Genomic DNA, 18,848 nt, shown 5'->3' with positions numbered 1-18,848 from the left:
CTCTTGGCCCTCACATCAGCGAGGCGAGTGGGGGAGATGCAGGCCCTGACTATCCAAGAACCATTTTTGCAGTTCAAAAAGAACACTACCATCTTGCGGACGAACCCAAGGTTCATTCCCAAGGTCCCCACTGACTTTCACCTAAATGAGCCTGTGATCCTAAAGACATTTTTTCCGAACCCAGTCACTCCAGCAGAAAATACATTGCACACTCTGGATTTGCAACGCTGTCTAAAATTCTACATAGACCGAACAAAAGACTTTAGAAAATCTTCGCAATTGTTCATTGCTTTCGGCGGTCCAAACAAAGGTCTCCCTCTGTCCAAACAGGGGATCTCAAGATGGATTTCGAGTGCCATTCTGCATTGCCACAAGATAGCAGGGAAACCTCTAGTGGGCAGGATCCGTGCTCACTCAACGAGATCAGTGGCCTCTTCTACGGCCCTCTTTGCGGGGGTACATATCAAAGACATCTGCAGGGCTGCTACCTGGAGCAGCGTGCACAGGTTCACTAAGCATTATTGCTTAGAGTCATTGCAGCAGGATGACGCGGCTGTGGGCCAGGCTGTCCTGAGAAACCTCTTCAAGTGATTGGTGAGCTTTCCTTTCTATCCCACCTTCCATGGGTAACACATTTTGTAGTTTTCTTGCTAATATTATGATATACTTCTTTACAAAATGTGTTTATGGTGTTTACTGCTTGCTATTCTGATACAAAGCATGGGAATCTATGAAAGTTCCAATACTGGGGCAAGAAAACAAGTTACTTACCTGTAACTTTGGTTCCCCAGTATTGGTAACTTTCATAGATTCCCATGCGCCCACCCACCTCCCCGGGGAAAGCTCAGCCTTCAGCAAGTATGGTGTCTAGCACACTACGGCTACGAAAATCTGAGGCTCTGAGGTTCCTTCAGGAAGGTTCTAAGGGTGAGGCTCCTCTGATTGGCTGACGCCTAGAGTTTGGTCTCTTTTACAAAAAGAGGCTGATATGTTACAAAAGGGAATGAGGCCTAGGCCTTTCCTTTCTCTTTTGTACCTACTACTATGATATTTTTTATTACCGAGACTCCCAGTCCGACGACGGGGAATGATACAAAGCATGGGAATCTATGAAAGTTACCAATACTGGGGAACCAAAGTTACAGGTAAGTAACTTGTTTTCTTTTTCTGCACCCGGTACATACCTTACCCCTAAGTGCTGATATTTACCAGCTGCAGGAGATATCTTACCTCTTGTTGGGCACTCAGAATTTGGCCTTTTGTGTTCTTTTTCTTTGCAGTTCCATTGTGCATAGAAAAGCTCTGTAGAAGGTAAACTTGTAGGGCAAATTTGCATCACTTTCCCAGCATGAAATTATGATGCAAATATGAAAGTAGTGTGAGTCGCCTTCTCAGGGCATACTTGACATCATTGAATTTAATAAGCATGACAATGATATTGAATATCAGGAAAAACAACTCATTGCATTATGGTAGGCAAATCTTTCCTTACCACTACATAAGACGCTAATTTAAGGTTATAAAATTGTTAGTTTAAATGTCACACCATGGAAAAAGTCACATATGTTATTATTAATTGTTATGATGTGCCCTTTCATTTTTTTTTTGAACTTCTAAAAAGAAACACTATTCCCAACCTGAAAAAGCTGTAATTTGCAAAATGCCAGTCTTACTCAATAGACCAGAAGCATTCAGGCTAAGTATTTATTCTTTGCTAATTAATCCCACGAAACAAAGGTAATGTTGTGATTCGTTTCATGCTCCACAATTAAATTAGATATGATTGTATGCTTCTTCCTTAATACGTACACCAGTGCCAAACGTTATTAAGTTTAAGTTTATTTGAATGCATACTTTGTGAAGAGCATTTGTTCCTAATTAACTTTTTCTTGAACACAGGAAGCAGCTTATCCAAGCAAGACTGGGCCATCCAATGGCCGGCGATAGAACCAGGCAAAGAGAACACCCTTGTGTGCCACACAGAAAGTACTCAGTGGATCCGCACCCACCTGTCCCAGAGCCCTAAGGTCCAATCCAAGTGCATTCAGCATTATTGCCACCTGGCATCTCCTCTCGCACCAGTGTTCACACATGTGGACAGACTGACTGTAGAAGGCTACCCTGGACTGTGTCAACACCTGGAAGCCGGGCACCGCTCCTTACCCCCATCACCCCGCCAACGGCATGCTGCACATACTCCTCCAAGGACCCCGAACATTATAACAACAATGACCCCTTTAGGGACACCCCCACCAGTGAGGCGAAGGAACAAACAAAAAACACCTGGAACACCACCTCCATCATCTCGCAAACTGATACACCTCATTCCTGGCTTCACTGCCCTGCACCGGAGTAAATCCCACGAGTTCCAGGTGGGGCACCGCGTTGATGAAGCTCACACTCCAAAGTAAGTGATCTCAGCAGGAAGCTGGGGTGGGAGGCATGCTTGCAGGTTATTTGCCTAGTTTACATTACATACCTACTCTTATATGTTGATATACACTGTGCCCCCTAAATGTATCTGTTATATATACATTATTAGGCGTAACCAGAGTCTGGTGACACAAAGTGCCACGTTTTCTGCATGTTGTGATTCCAGTGGTGGAGTCAAGAGCAGGGACATCATCTCTTGGCATACATCTTTGAGATATTCTTTACCTATTTTTAACCCACGGGAACAGCTCTTGTTTATGATAATTACATGCAACCCAGGGACTCATGAATCAAAAGCAATTATACAATTATTTCATTGCCATAGATAGTGAGAAGTGTTACAGATAAGTAAGAAATGGTGTCTATATGTCAGACGTCTTCTCTGAAGTGTGAAAGGATATTTTAGGTGTTAACACCACCCAGCATCTTCGCCTGACTTTTTAGGTGCCCTTTTTCATTATGCAGTGCTCTGACATTGGTGGGTTCTTTCTGGCAAATGATATGCAGTATACAAACTAGAGGCCATCACTTTGCAGGACATCAATTATGTTCTAGTATGTTAAAGAACAATGGATTTGTGTATAGTTCGCTGCTGCGACCTGTCCATAAGGATGGAGGGTCCATGTCACTGCTCCTTGTCTGCATAAAGAGTGTCTGTCAGACTGAGCAAATGTCAGCCTGACAGACACTCTTTGTTTTCAGGTCAGGGAGCCAGAAGCTAGAATGAGCTAAATGTGCAGGCTTCTGGCTGCCTGAGCTGAGCGTTGCTGGGCTGAGTATGTCACAGCGCCTGTGGTTGTATCCTCCTCAGTTTGGCAAAGGTCCTCAAGGCCCTCCCCCTTGTGATGAGGGGGAACCTCAGTGATAGCCTCGTACCAGTGTGCTTCAGTTTTAGGCCCTGTAGTGCAGAAGTGCCCAGGGCAAATGGTCTATCCCTGACACCTGTCACAGAGTGGGTGGGGTCAGAAGTCTCTCTGACCCCATCCTACTCTGTGACGGGGTAGGTGCATATGCCTCCCCAATTGGCTGACCTAGGGTCAGCCAATGAGGGGAAGCAGCAGTTCCAACCTTCTTGGTACCTCCAAAGCTTCCCTCCCCGAGAGCGTCAGCACTCAAGTGTTGTGTTTAACTTTATTGGTGCGTGCATGAAAGTGTATGTGTTTGTGATTGAGTGTCGTGAATATGTGTGGGTGTGCATGTCTGTATGTGAATGCTTGGGTGTAAGTGAGTGTGCATATGTGTGTGGGCCCCTGCCCCTTGTAAGCTGTACTTCACCGGCCGCCACTGATAGTGCTACCCTACAAATTGAATTAACTGAGTGTGCTTGATCACAATGATGGGGTTACCCAGTGGATCTTTGGACCGCAAGTGTCTTCCTCTGTTCAAACTGCATTGAATTTGGGAAATTAAGCATATTCCCATTTCTCCATTGTTTTTTGTTAAACTCTTGAATTACTTCATCTGTCTTTTTGGTGTGGTGGTACCCTCACTCAGTGCCTGATACCCAGACCCTAATGTTGAGAGTTGTTATGTTCTGTCTCTGTCGATTTGTATGGGGAAGATAAAAGAGAGAATCTCAACTCAACTTCAAAAATTGCAGTCACATAGAACAAGTACTCTTGAGAAGTGAATATTGGCCGACCCACATACATTTTTAAGGTTATTCACTTGTGCTTCTACCTGGTTTGTCCAGGCAGCATACATTTTTATAAAGGTTGTGTGGAAGCCTGCTCTATTTCTTAGATCACGCATCTGTCCAGGAATCCCTTCACACTGCCTTCTCAACAGATGTCACCTTATTTTCAAAACAAATCTTAGGGCCTAATTTAGATCTTAGTGGACGGGTTACTCTGTCACAACGCTGACAGATATCCCGTCCACCGAAATATAAATCCCGTAGGATATAATGGGATTTATATTTCGGCGGACTACATAGCTGTGCCGTTGTGACAGAGTAACCCGTCCACTAAGATCTAAATCAGGCCCTTCACCTTGCACTGGAGATCCTCCAAAGCTTCTGCTTTCAAAAGCTCCCACTGGTCTTGCTTCAGTCATGATTCCTCCCTATCATTGATTGAATCGGGAAACCTAGGGTAAAAATATACTTAATTTGTCCTCTTCTGCTTTGCTTTACCTTTCCTGGACGGCATCTGTAGCTCAGGGCCTCAAAGCCCTCAATGGTGCACCACAAACTGTCAGTGCGGGACCACCATATCTGGAAATGTTTCAGGGTCAGAGTGAGTTGGATCCTGCTTTTCCTCGCTCTTCAGGCTGTTTCAGGGAAAGATCTTCAGTTGGGGGAATATCCAAGTGTTCTTGTCCCATTCCAATGGTCCTGGCCTACGCTTTTCTTCTATGCAGTGCCATTCTATTGGTATGGGGCCCTGGCCAGCAGCACCATTTTGGACTTTTTTGTAACACTATGGTTTTAGATGAAGGTAGAAATTGCACATGGGTGTGCCACAACATCGCATCCCAGGTAGGGACTAAGGAGTGTTAGTTTTGTTTAATTATTTGCAGCTCACTGTGGGTTACATTTCAGCTTTTCAGAAACCACTTCTATTATCGTTAAAGCTAATTAGGAAGATATAATGTGCTCTGCTCCAGTTATAGAGAACATATCTCTAACTTTAAAAATGGAACTGTCAGCTGTGTATCAGTGGATGTATGTGAGGGGTGTTTGTACTGCTGCTTTATGTGTTGATCTCCTGCTCTGCATGTGAGTGAACGTTATACTGGCTCATCTCTGCTCTACCTGTTCTCTTTCTGGTAAGCGTGTTGTTTTCTGCCTATGTTGTAACTTTTTGAATGTGATTGATGCCTTCCGCACGTTTGTCTGGTCTGCGCATTAGGGAAGAGTCCTCTTTCTCTCCCTGTTTACTGTGTGAAGGAAGATTGCTCGTCTGCCCCCATGTTCTGTCCTTGACCTCTGCAGAATCTCCAGCTTCTACCGCCTGTATTATTCCTGATGTTCGGTCTGTGAGAAAAGCTTGCACTGAGTCGACCTGCCATGAGTATGAGAGACACTCCGACTTCTCCTCAAAAACCATGACTGTTATTTGTATGAGGAAGGTTTGCACTGCTGTGGTCCACATAGTGCATTTGTATTCGTGATATAAGCTTGCACTGCTGCTTGATGTAATGTGCTTCTTTGTGTGTGGCGGGAGCTTGCACGGATGTAGACTAACCTTTAAGAAACTGGAATAACAAGCTTGTGATTTATATTTTATTGAGCATTCTTCTAGGCAGTAGGATTTGTAAGAATTGGTTTTACTCTGATACATGTGACAAGTGTGCCAAATGTTTCTTATTTGGAGTCTGACGAGAGCTTTTTAGCCAGAGGGGTATTGTTACTTTCTGGAACCTTGGTATACAAGTTCTCAGTTACTCAAAGGATGAATTTACTTCTAGGGGGTTGTACCATTCTATTATTAAAGGGAAACGTTTGAACATTTGTTTTAATATGAGGGATACCTGTTGTTTGTAAAGCTGTGTAATTAATGTAACCAGGTGGATTGTTTTGTGTTACAATTTGAGACCTTAGCCCGAGGGATAGATTTACTGTCTGAAATCAGAGCTCCGACATCTGCGTTTACATATCTTTTTCTGTGTGAGGCTGTAACGTGTAACGCCTGCCTTACCTGAGAGGTGGGTTTATTGTTTTAACTGTTAGCCTTAATCACAAGTATGCCAAATGATATCACCCCCGGGGATACCTCTGATGATCCTTTAAACTCTATATAATCTGTAATCTTAAGGGTTGTTTTGCTGTAAGAATTCTGTAGTTCTGCCACAACCCTCAAAGTGTAGGTTTTGTTCTGTGAAAGGGGTAGCTCAGAGACCGTAGGTTGCAAAATCTGTGTAACCCAAATGATAGATTAGATATCATATTTTTGAGCCTCTACAAAATGTGGAACTAAAGGTGTAGCTTGCATGTGCAAGCTGATGCACAGGATGGCTATTCAAAGAAAGAACTTGTTATTTCTATGTGAACTGTGTAACAGCTATGCTATAATAGGCCTTAGCCAGGATGGCTTCTCTCTCCTGAGAGATATCGCTGCTGTCTATAGGCTGACCATGTAAGATCTCTGTAACATAAAGAACAAGCGCACGAGGTGACAGTGTGCGAATACTGCTTTAACTGCCTGGCTTTCTCCCGTCAGGGAACTAACTCATGGGAGGCTGCTGACATCTGCTGTGCCCTGACCCTGTGAGGCGCTGCTCGCTGCTCCTACTTGGAGCCTTGTACTGGGAGACAGGTGGGACTGCAAGTCCCAGGACGCTTCGCTGCGCACACCTGTGCTGGAGACCTGACACACCCTTTGCCTCAGGCGCATTTCAAAAGACCTCGCCGCACCCGCTATCGCGGGTGCCGCAGCGCACGAGGTGACAGTGTGCGAATACTGCTTTAACTGCCTGGCTTTCTCCCGTCAGGGAACTAACTCATGGGAGGCTGCTGACATCTGCTGTGCCCTGACCCTGTGAGGCGCTGCTCGCTGCTCCTACTTGGAGCCTTGTACTGGGGACCCACCTGAAAACTGTTGAGGGTTGTTGCTGGACCCGCGCTCTCCACACTGACCTGCTGCTGGGCTGTGCTCCTTGCCGCTGCTCATCGCCGCACCCGCTCCGCGGGTGCCGCTTCGCGGCTTGCTCGAGTGAAAGGTGAAGGCTGCGCGCTGTGTCTGGGAGGCGCCAGGAAGGACAAACTAGCCGGCGCTAAGCAGGGACTCAGAAGACCAGGAGTCCCTGCTTCCCCAGGCCTGTGAGCGGACGCGCCCACCTTCAGACACGCCCCCGCCTGCAACGCCCACTACTTAGCAAGCAGCCTGACGCTCAGCGGGACGCGAGCGGGACGCCGAGCGAAGCCCGAGCAAAGGGCGGGCAGTCTGTGGCAGTCAGGGGCTGTCAGAGGCTGGGCTGGGCCACGTCCCTTTCTTCCCTACCAGCCGTGAGGACATACGCCCGGTGCCTGTCCCCGTTCTGTTGCTCAAACCATGTCTACCCGTTCAGGAAAGCCTCTCAGGAGCGAAGTTGAAAGAGGATCAAATGCCGCGAGTCCTGTCATAGGAACAATGGACCGTTTTATCACCAGGGTAGCGGCAGTGATTGAAAAGGAGATCGCTATGTCTGAGCGGCGTCTATCTGAAGTTTACCTTCCCTCAAGACGCTCATCCTTGGGGGCAGTCGCCCAGTCGCTCACACCAGCCATCGTCCGGGTCCAAACAGGTACCCCTCCTAGTGTGGTCAACGTTCCCTCAGACCCCCCCCAGTTGATTGGTATAGAGCAAAATATAGATAGGCTGGAAAATCTGGCCGCTCTTCTACCTATAGTTACAGTGGAAGACGGTGGCCCTAGTAACTTGTCCACATCATTACCATCTATTCCCACAAGTGATGTCACCAGAGATCCTGAGTCCCCGAAATCGCTTGCACCCCCCACAGTTATATCAGATGGGAAGTTAGTTGGGGCTTCACCTAACACCGAAACTCCTGATATTAGGCAGGAGTTTCTGCCCTTAGGTAAAAAGCCGCGTAAACGCAAAAAGGGTAGGCTAGTGAGACAGGCCGCCCTTTACCAAAGAGTAAGGAAGTCTCCTGTATCTAGTACGAGATCTACAAGGGGTGCCCCTATGCTGAACGAAACCGACATAGAAGGGGATGTTCTGATCTCTCCCAAGGGGTCACACCCAGCCAAGGTCTCAAAGCCACCTGACTTAGTTACAGTTGAAAATATTCTGGAGAAGGTATATACCCTCTTGAAACCATTACTAGCACAAGTCAAGGGTTTAGGGGAGAGGATTGACAAACTAGAGCAGTCAACCCTGGATGGGTTTCACTCACTCAAAACAACAATTAAACAAACAATTAGAGTGACTGAAAATAAGGATTTGGGTGCAAAGGGGAATGAACAACCAGCTCAGAGAGGCCCTAAGCCCCTAATATCTCAAAACAAAGCTGTTCCTAATAGTCCAGTAATCCCAACTCCTAAATCTCCTCCCCATCCCAAAGCAGGCCCAAGTCACAAGGGACCATCAACACATATAGAGCCTGATAAAAATAAGCCCAAGCCTCTTTCACAAAAGCAGCAACAGATAACTAGTGGTAAAAAGGAAGTCCATCAAAAACCAGAGGGGAGTAGCAAACCTAGCGGTTTAACGACAGGGAAAGCCCCTAGGCCTGTAACCCAACATTCTGCCCCATCTACCTCCCCACCGGCCCCCAGTAATCCAGCACGACGGATCCCCCCGATCAACCTCCCACCAGACTGTCAGCCTTTTGTTGCTGTCATGGTTAATGTGCCCCCCCTAAAGGAAGGCCAGTTGGAAAACCATCAATCACTCAAGAACAAGTGTATCCACTGGCTGAAGGCAAACAAGCCAATCCCCCTGGGTGTGGATGGCATTATCCTAAGTGTCCGCAGAGTGGGATGGGTAGGGCAAGGGAAAAAAATGCAGGAGGGGGATTGTGCAATCATAAACTTCCAAGACCCCAGAGTAGTACCATCCATTTGTACTCCTATCAAAAATATGGGGGCTCCGGGGGTTAAACTGGTAGATCTTTCGTATTTTTACCCTAGGCACCTTGTTAGCCCAAATGGAGGAAGTGTAAGTTCCCCCAATTTTGGTCAAAACTGGGCTGGGGTTGTAGGGGGCAATAGGGAGAACCAAATGTGGGCAATAGGCCCCTGCTGACTGGAAACAGTGAGCAGAGAAGACCCAGTAGGAGCACCACCCACCCAAACAAACCTTGCAAGTGGGATGGGAGACACTATAGCCATTCCACAAGATCCCTGTTCTCCTCGGATATTGAGGAGGAGTTCTATAGATAGGGGCATTCAGGCGCCCAGCGACCCTCCAGCTGTGACGGACCTAGTCCTTAAGGTTTTCAGCTGGAATGTCGCAGGGATTGCAGGAAAACTGGCTCTTCCGGATTTTACTGCATGGGTTGATGAGCACTCCTTGTGCCTCTTCCAGGAAACATGGAGCTTGGTGCCGGTCCATAGGGTGGGATTTTCCTCCTATTCCTCCCCTGCGCGAGTCTCGGAATCTGGGAGAGGGCGACCTTTGGGCGGCCTTCTCATCTGGGTCGCGGCTTCTCTAAACTGCAGAGTAGTGGACTTTCCCACAGGTTCCCCGGACATACAAAATATCACCCTTATAGATCAAAGGGGAAGAATTGTTTTAAACGTCTATAATGTATATGCCCGGGGTACAAAGGGTGGGAGAAAGTCTCCAGTAATAGCTCTCCTCGAGACCCTTCTAAACAACACCCCATATAAGACACGCACTTTGGTTGCAGGTGATATGAACTGCACGTTCGAACCCTTGGGCTCGGACGTTTCCCTCGACCAAGATGAGGAGGATGTTAGGAGGGGGATCCCGGTACTGGACATCCCTCCGATTAAAAGGTGGACAGAGGTGGCGCTCCAGATATACTCCCTGAGTCTTGAATTTAACCTAAGGGCAGCGAATGGGAGGACTTCCTCGGATAGGGGGGGTGCCCACACCTACAATAGACCAGGGCACACCTCTAGGCTGGATTATATTCTAATAGATGTGTGCTTATGGTCTTATGTAAGGGACATGCAGGTGGTCCCTTCGACAGAAAGTGATCACAACTCACTCTCCCTAAAAATGGAACAGTGGTGGCAACCCTTAAGGAGGGCCAATATTAACCTGGCACCCGTACCACCAGATGGATCGGAAGTCTCCCCATGTGGTAGAAGAATAAAATGGGCGAAACTGGTTTTATCCGAGGCAAAGGTTGGGGAAATTCAATCCCATCTAAACCATGCGGTAACATCCCTCGGAACCTCCCTAGAAGGGGTGGGTAAAGCGAGTGGGTTTTTTGTCTCCCTGATTGAAGCCTTAACCAACGTGTTTACCCTGTATCCTAAAAAGTCGGGCAATAAAGGAACTAAAAAACCAGTTGATGGTTGGTACACCCAAGCATGTAGGGGCCACAAGGCAAAGTTAGTTGAGGCGATTAAATCCAAATCCCAAAGTATGATCCAGGAAGCAAGGAAGGCCTATAAAAAGTCCCTTAATTTGGCTAAAAGGGAGTGGGAAGATAAATATTGGGAAGACCTACTACAGGCTAGCAAAATCAGGGATTCAGGGGCCTTTTGGAATCTCATAAGTAAACGGAGTAAATCCGACGCAGCCATGAGACCCTGCAACATCCCGCCTCAAAGCTGGGTAAAACACTTTGGGTCCCTATACCTCCCTCCAGATGGGGAACTGTCCGTGGGGAGGGACCTCACACTAGCAATTGAACCTCATGCCTATGACCTCTTCACTCCCTTAGAGATCGAGGGGGTTATAGGCTGGGTAGCACCGCGCAAGGCACCGGGCCCGGACGGCCTTCCGGGTGACCTCATGAGGGCTTACCCAGCGGAATGGGGAAGGATCATAGCAGCTCTCCTAAATGATATTATGAGGGGAGGAGTAGTGCCAGAATCCTGGAAAGGGGCGGTGGTGGTCCTGATTTACAAACAAGGGTGTAGGGAGACCCCGGGCAACTATCGCCCCATAAGTCTGATAGACTCCACCCAAAAGATAGCTGGTAAAGCTATCCTTGGTAGGATTCTCCATTGGGTGGAGGAGAATAAAATCCTATCAGACTTCCAGGCAGGTTTCCGGGCTGGTATGGGGACAATAGAGCAGGTGTTTAGGCTGTCCCTTTTGGGGTGGAAGGTGGTGGAACTAGGCAAGGGTAGTCTTTACTTAGCCTTTATAGACTTGAAGACTGCCTTTGACCTAGTCCCCCGGGAAGAGCTTTGGAGGGTGCTTCATGAGTTGGGATTACCACCTTACATCTTGTCCCTTCTCATAAGCCTTCATGCCCACACCTTTGCACAGGTCCGTTGGGGTAAAAACGGAGAGCTCACTGAGAAGATACCAGTGTCCAGGGGCGTAAGACAGGGCTGCGTCTTGGCGCCCACCCTATTCTCACTATATCTGAATGGGGTGGTAAAACATCTTCAACAAGAACCAGCCGACGCCCCCTGTCTTGGAGGTGTCCGCATCCCAACCCTGCTTTTTGCGGATGACACGCTCCTGATCTCGAAGACCCCACAAGGCCTGCAGAAATTACTAACACGATTCCAGGAGTTCTGTGCTGCAAAAGGGTTAATAATAAATGTGGACAAAACGAAATACTTAGTTGTAAATCCACCTAAAAAATTGGGCCGCCCACCTACACTTAATTCTATCCCCCTAGAGAAAGTAGCCGAATTCGACTACCTTGGTATCCGGATTACGGATAGGATGACTTGGGCAAACCATATTGATAAAATGGTTCTTAATCATAGGAGAGTAGGAGGAGCTCTCATGAGGGAATACAGGGCCTCAACTAGGAGATCACTTACCCCAGTACTCGACATCTACAAGGCCAAAGTAGCGACATCAGCCTTGTATGGGGCAGAACTGTGGGGCCACTGCCGATTGGATGCCCTAGTGACAGCGGAGAGCAAGCTTTTAAAATCTTTCATCTCTGTTCCACTGAGCACACCATCAGTACCAGTGTGGATGGACACTGGATGTAAAAACATCAAAGACCAGGCCCAGCTTCGCCCGCTCCTGTTGTGGACACGGATTTGGAGGAGCGAAGAATTAAAATCCTATGCTGATGCCCTGGGAGATATAATGAGCCAGGGGGGTTGGGCTAAGATAAGATGGTTAACCGACACCAAAAAGCTTTTGGAGAATATCGGCCTAGGAGATTGCTGGTCATCTCGTTCAGCCCCTCCAAAAGAAGTTGTCAAGGCGCTTTATTGGAAATGGACTGCGGAGCGTCTAATTACAAACTCCAACCACTGCAGGTCCACGGCCGCCTTTCTGCAAATTAAAGACACTGTGGCCTTTGAACCCTACCTGGACTTGATCACTCTCCCCTTTGACCGAGCTCTTTATTTTAAATTTAGAGTTGGTTCCCTCCCGCTAGGTGCTCTGGTATCGAAATGGTCACTAGCGGCCCGTTCTTCTCCTAACTGTGCATGTTGCCCGAGTAAGGTTGAGTCCATTGCGCATGTCTTATTTGAATGCCCGGATTACGCAAGGCCTAGGAGTCTCTGGCTGAAACCACTCTGCCAAAATATGGGCACTTGTAGTTATTTAGTAGCCTTGCATATCCTAAGCACGGACACTTCCCCCCCTATTGTGTGCGGAACAGCTAAATTTTTAAAGCAGTTTTGGCTTATTCGATGTAAGAGATTGTCAGTAGCTGTTTAATTCTCTTTTTAGTTAATTTATCAACGCTCTTTTACGTCCTTTTATCTCTTTTAATATTTTATACTGACTTCTTGTGGCAATGATTTTTTTTGTACATTATATTGATTGTATTATAAATATGCTTATAAGATATCTTGCATATCGAATAAAAGCTACAAAAAAATAAAAAATAAAAATAAAGAACAATACTACTGTCAGCCAACTTACCCTGTGTGTGCTGTGTGTCCAGGTGATAGTCTTTCTACCAGCTGGCAAGCCTCTCGGTAAACTGACGATTAGATTTGCTGTCATTGGCCTGAACTTGTGAAATATGTGTAACCTTTGGAACAGCTCTACCAGGGTCCTGATCAAAGTGTGGGCGCTGTAACCTGAAGGGTAGATTTGATGTCGCAAGTCTCCGCTTTTGAGGTCTTTTTAACATGATGAATACCTGTGTGCTTAGAGAACTGTGCCGTTATGATCTTTGTAACTAAAATATCTCTCTGGTGTTAAAGCAACGAAGCTTTATGATCTGTCCAACTTTGGGGTTTGGGTCTTGTCGATGCTTGAGTCTGGAAGCCCTCGGTAACCTGAATTATAGTTCTAGTGCCATAGGTGTGAGCCTGTGTTATCCAAGGCCCGACTGAGAAACAAAAAAAAGACTTGCCAAAAATGTCCATACACATGTCGCTCCCTTCCACCTCCCACATGTATCCATTGTCTTATTTCTTTCTTTCCTCTCTCTTTCAATTTCCATTCTATGTTTCTATTTCCTTACACTCTTTTTCTCTTACCCATTTCTCTTTCCTTACTCTCTTTCTCTCTCTCGTTGCTTATAACACTTCTGTAAGTCTGCACACAGGTTGCTTGAGAGAGTGGGAGAGGGGACAATCGCAGCTGTTGTCCTCAGAAACTTGCCTCAATGCGCTCCAGCTGCATGGGGGAATGTCTGATGACACTCTTGGCCAGTCCAGAATTGGTAATATCTGTTTGACATAAGAGATGGATTTTCTATCAAGTGCATAAACATATATTAGAACATTGGAATGTTGGGAGCTCCATTGCAGACAATGGAGTGCTCTATGCTTCTACGGGCCGGTAAAGGCCCGCAGAGCAACATTCCATTGTTCTACAAAGGCTTCTCGAAGTTCGAGGGGATTTATATCCCCTCGAGCTTCGAGAACCCTTTGTTTAATTTGTTAGAACATTCTGCCCTCTAGTGGCAGAATTTTCTAATAGCCTTATAGCCCTTCGTAGCAGGGCTATACGGCTATTAAAGTCCAGCTGTTTTGTTAAAGTCCCTCGCCTTCCGCTCGGGCCTTTAACGATTCAGCGGGCCTTTAATAGGCGGTATAGCCCACTACGGCGGGCTATAAGGCTATTAAGCATGGGCGAATTTTGCGAATCTGGCGTTCGCGAATTTGCGTATTTGCGAACTTGCAATCCGCAAAATCCACGAATTCTCGTGAATTTGCAGATTTTTTTTTGTGTTCGCAAGGGTTTCTGCCAGTTCGCGAGGGTTTTGTACCAGTTCGCAATTGCGAACTTACTTGTCGGCTCGCAACGGTCGCAACTATGTTGTTTCTACTCTGGTTCATTCATCACAGGTTCACAGCACCCTCTGTTTCACCACTGCCGCCCTCTGGTACATCAATGCCACCCTCTGGTTCATCACTGTAGATTATGGGGGGGAAAAGCAAGCACACCTGCCCTGCTTCAACTGACATGAATTAATTTGGGGTTGCTTTATAAATGTGTCACTGTTTTAAAATTCCAGTCTGGCACCTGCTTCCTTATCTGTAATTTGCTTTCTGTTGCAGTGCAATTTTTTTTTCCAGGACCTTTGTGGCCTACTTGTAGCTATTCTATGAGCCTGCTGTGAGGGTCAGAGCAGGGTCATAGAATTGTTGCAACTAGCAACTGAACTCTGGAGGGGCCCCAGTCAGGAAGCACTACAGGGAATGGTTACTAATGATGAGTTTGAATTTTTGCACCTGCTGAGTGCTTTCAGTTTTGCAAAACTCGTTTTTCTGCAGAACAGCAACTGTAATGCCCCAAACAAACATAGGCAACTGAACTCTGGAGGGGCCCCTCAGGAAGTACTACAGGGAATGGTTACTAATGATGAGTGAACTTTTGCACCTGCTGAGTGCTTTCAGTTTTGCAGAACAGCAACTGTAATGCCCCAAACAAACTTACTTGTGAAAGTTGATTTCTAATCCAAAAGTGATCCAAAGAAAGTCAAAAGGCCTCAAATCCCAAAAATTGCAGGCAAATGTCAACCTGAGGAGTTATTCTGATAAAAATCATCATTTTCAGAAGGCCTATGCTGCTTGCTAGTGGATTTCTTGTGCAGAATTGCAAATTTTGTAATTTCGCGAGTGCGAGATTGTTGCTGCCCGCCGCACCTACATGTTTGCAATTGCGAACTCTCGGGATGCGTCGCCAAACTCCCGCGGGATCCCGCAGCAAGATCCAAAATGGCACAGCACTTGCAAAATATCGAGAAAAACAACTCGGCAAACGCTGAATGACGGTAAGTGAACGCCGCACGCCGCAATATTGTATGACCAAGAAAAAAAATCCGCTGCGTGCGAATTTGCGGATTTTCGGTAAATTTGCGAGAGTTCGCGGATTGCGAATTTACCGAAAATCCGCAAAATCCGCGAGCGGAACGGATTTTCCATCCATGCTTAAAGGCTATAATATACATTTAAGTCAGTCCTTGCTATTTCTGCTTTTCAGCCCCCACACAGCCAACATTTATTCTTGTGCCTATTATCATTTAAGTATATTTTATGATCCTCATTTCATTTCTGTGTATTCCACTATAATTATGCTTTTGTAATATGTTGATAGTGTATTAATAGTTTACAGGTCATATATTCATAAAATAGGAAGCTTAGAGAGAAATAAGGTAGCCTTAGACAAGTGTGCAAGGGAATTCACACATTTCTATTCGCATCTCATGTCACAAACCACAGTTCTCATCATAGTGCTGAGAAATATTATGTATTTCTGTGTGATAGCCTTTTGGGAAAAGACTGGCTTCAGCCTTCCAGCATAAGCTTCTATATGGCAAACAGTCTGGATCGAGGTCACATCCTTGATGTGCTATCAGACTTTTTTGAGAACATTTACAAAATAACCTTGCTTGCTGATTAACGGCAGAATTAAAAAATATAACGACAATGAGCAGGTAGTTAGTCAGTATTAACTTTATTACATTTTCTCATAAAATCTTAAAAGTACATATGGTATAATACAGTAAAATCAAGTAGAAAGAGAAAACTTAAATCATCTGCCCCAACAATCTAATTACATAGATCTAAAATCAATCTTAAAGTGAACACATGCTAAAATTAAGTGCAGGAATGCCGGTCTCATTTGTCTAAAATTTGGTTGTAAAAGTAATGGGTGAATATAACTGTGTCGGAGAGCATTGAATCTGGAGCAAATCATGACGATATTTAAAGTGTCTGACAAAGAGGTGTAATCGCTAGTACAGGCTTGTAACTCAGATACTTTAGTCCATCAACCATTAGGAGGCAACTACTGATGGGGCAAGTTCAAGCTAAAATAGGTTAACAATCTATGATGACCGCTAGTCATCCCCCAGTTCAAATATGATTCCCCATAACCATTTTGACCATAACAAGATACCTCTCTTTCAGCTGCCACCCTAGAGAGAAAGGTCAGCTTCAATCATACTGTATCCCCCTACACAATCTGTCATCAAAAAGTTCAGGACAACCCAAAGCAGTAAAATTGCTTTTAATAAATGATAGCCAGGGGGATTCAAGACCAATTGTCCAGATTTAAAAAATCACGAGCGACTGCTCTATTGAATTTGAGATCCTCCTTGAGCCAGATAGATAACCATATGAGCAAGGGGCATAAACCAATCAAGTCAATGATGTACCCCAAACCCAATTCCTTATGGACAATCTCGCTAGGGGTTCCTTGGGGAACCAATGACCAGGTATGAATATGCACCATTTAGGATGCTCACAATTTTGGCAAGATCTTGGTGTAGACATTAGCTAGGAATAAGGAGGAAAGGGACTGGGTGAATTGACTCCATCTCAGATTGAGTCAAATATTGCCATCAATATTCGTGCTATCAGTTTTAATATTTAAAACAAAAAATCAAATATTTCCTCAACATAAAGCTTATTTCTGCACTTTTGTTTTTCATATACTGTGCAGTAAAACAATATATTAATATGTAAATCAAGCCTTTACAATTATAGTGTGAGCTTCATTATGTGTGCATGCTTCAGGGTTAAGTGATCCAGTATACCACACACAAATGTATTCTTGATTGTCTCTAGCAGGAATTGATTACTCAGTGTGCATTATCTCCAGGTAAGTGTGGGAGATGCACATTTCTCCCACCCAAGCTGGTAAGTTGGATCAAACCTCTGCTTGCCTGAGAGTCATGGAAAATATACTGGGCTGTACATACAAGAGGGCTTGTAGAAAAGAGTCTTCAACAATTGCTGTTTGAAGATTGAACCTGTGAGAACTCTATATCATGGACTACCTGTGTGGCCTGTAGCCTGATCCTTTAGAGCGTCTGTGGCCTGTTGTCTGTAAGATCTATGCCTCATAAATTACTACGCAAACACAACAGGTGATGGACCGAATGTGGATCAATGTCACACACTCACCCCAGTCCAAAGATCTGGGCCCAAAACCATCGTTTTTTTGCACTCCACACCACCCTGGGTTAGACAATGGCGATATGCAAATCAGCTCTGACCCTGTGCCCCATAGGAACAGTCCAGTCCGAACTACAAAAGCCATGTCCTTCCCAGAACGGAATCAAGCATCCGAGGACCGGACCACTTTCGAGGTAACACCTCTCATCAGCCCGGCTAGCTTGACTCCAGTGGTGTGGAGTGCCTGGGACCCACGTCTGGGCATCCCCAGCGCACTTAGGGCGGAATATGCAAACACAACAGGTGATGGACCGAATGTGGATCAATCTCACACACTCACCCCAGTCCAAAGATCTGGGCCCAAATCCATCGTTTTTTTGCACTCCACACCACCCTGGGTTAGACAATGGCGATATGCAAATCAGCTCTGACCCTGTGCCCCATGGGAACAGTCCAGTCCGAACTACAAAAGCCATGTCCTTCCCAGAACGGAATCAAGCATCCGAGGACCGGACCGGTTTCGAGGTAACACCTCTCATCAGCCCGGCTAGCTTGACTCCAGTGGTGTGGAGTGCCTGGGACCCACGTCTGGGCATCCCCAGCGCACTTAGGGCGGAATATGCAAACACAACAGGTGATGGACCGAATGTGGATCAATGTCACACACTCACCCCAGTCCAAAGATCTGGGCCCAAATCCATCGTTATATGCAAATCAGCTCTGACCTTTGGACCGGTCCTCGGATGCTTGATTCCGTTCCGGGAAGGACATGGCTTTTGTAGTTCGGACTGGACTGTTCCCATGGGGCACAGGGTCAGAGCTGATTTGCATATCGCCATTGTCTAACCCAGGGTGGTGTGGAGTGCAAAAAAACTATGGATTTGGGCCCAGATCTTTGGACTGGGGTGAGTGTGTGACATTGATCCACATTCGGTCCATCACCTGTTGTGTTTGCATATTCCGCCCTAAGTGCGCTGGGGATGCCCAGACGTGGCTCCCAGGCACTCCACACCACTGGAGTCAAGCTAGCCGGGCTGATGAGAGTTGTTACCTCGAAACCGGTCCGGTCCTCGAATGCTTGATTCCATTCTGGGAAGGACATGGCTTTTGTAGTTCGGACTGGACTGTTCCCATGGGGCACAGGGTCAGAGCTGATTTGCATATCGCCATTGTCTAACCCAGGGTGGTGTGGAGTGCAAAAAAACGATGGATTTGGGCCCAGATCTTTGGACTGGGGTGAGTGTGTGACATTGATCCACATTCGGTCCATCACCTGTTGTGTTTGCATATTCCGCCCTAAGTGCGCTGGGGATGCCCAGACGTGGGTCCCAGGCACTCCACACCACTGGAGTCAAGCTAGCCGGGCTGATGAGAGGTGTTACCTCGAAACCGGTCCGGTCCTCGGATGCTTGATTCCGTTCTGGGAAGGACATGGCTTTTGTAGTTCGGACTGGACTGTTCCCATGGGGCACAGGGTCAGAGCTGATTTGCATATCGCCATTGTCTAACCCAGGGTGGTGTAGAGTGCAAAAAAACAATG

At 46.3% G+C, this 18,848-nt stretch overlaps 1 protein-coding gene across 1 annotated transcript in view; it reads left to right on the top strand.

Annotated features, from left to right (window-relative positions):
- Positions 1–18,848, top strand: part of KSR2 (kinase suppressor of ras 2) — a 1,792,292-nt gene that overhangs the window by 513,208 nt on the left and 1,260,236 nt on the right. The window contains exon 4 of the mRNA XM_086943271.1: positions 1,900–2,407. Within this exon, the coding sequence (XP_086799397.1) occupies positions 1,900–2,407 (508 nt within the window). The remainder of the gene's footprint in view (positions 1–1,899; positions 2,408–18,848) is intronic.

The sequence above is a fragment of the Lissotriton vulgaris genome, chromosome 11 (assembly GCF_964263255.1).
Source record: "Lissotriton vulgaris chromosome 11, aLisVul1.2, whole genome shotgun sequence".
In the NCBI taxonomy this organism is placed as follows: Eukaryota; Metazoa; Chordata; class Amphibia; order Caudata; family Salamandridae; genus Lissotriton; species Lissotriton vulgaris.
Note: the sequence above shows the minus strand (reverse complement) of the source record. Positions and strands in the feature narration are given on the sequence as shown.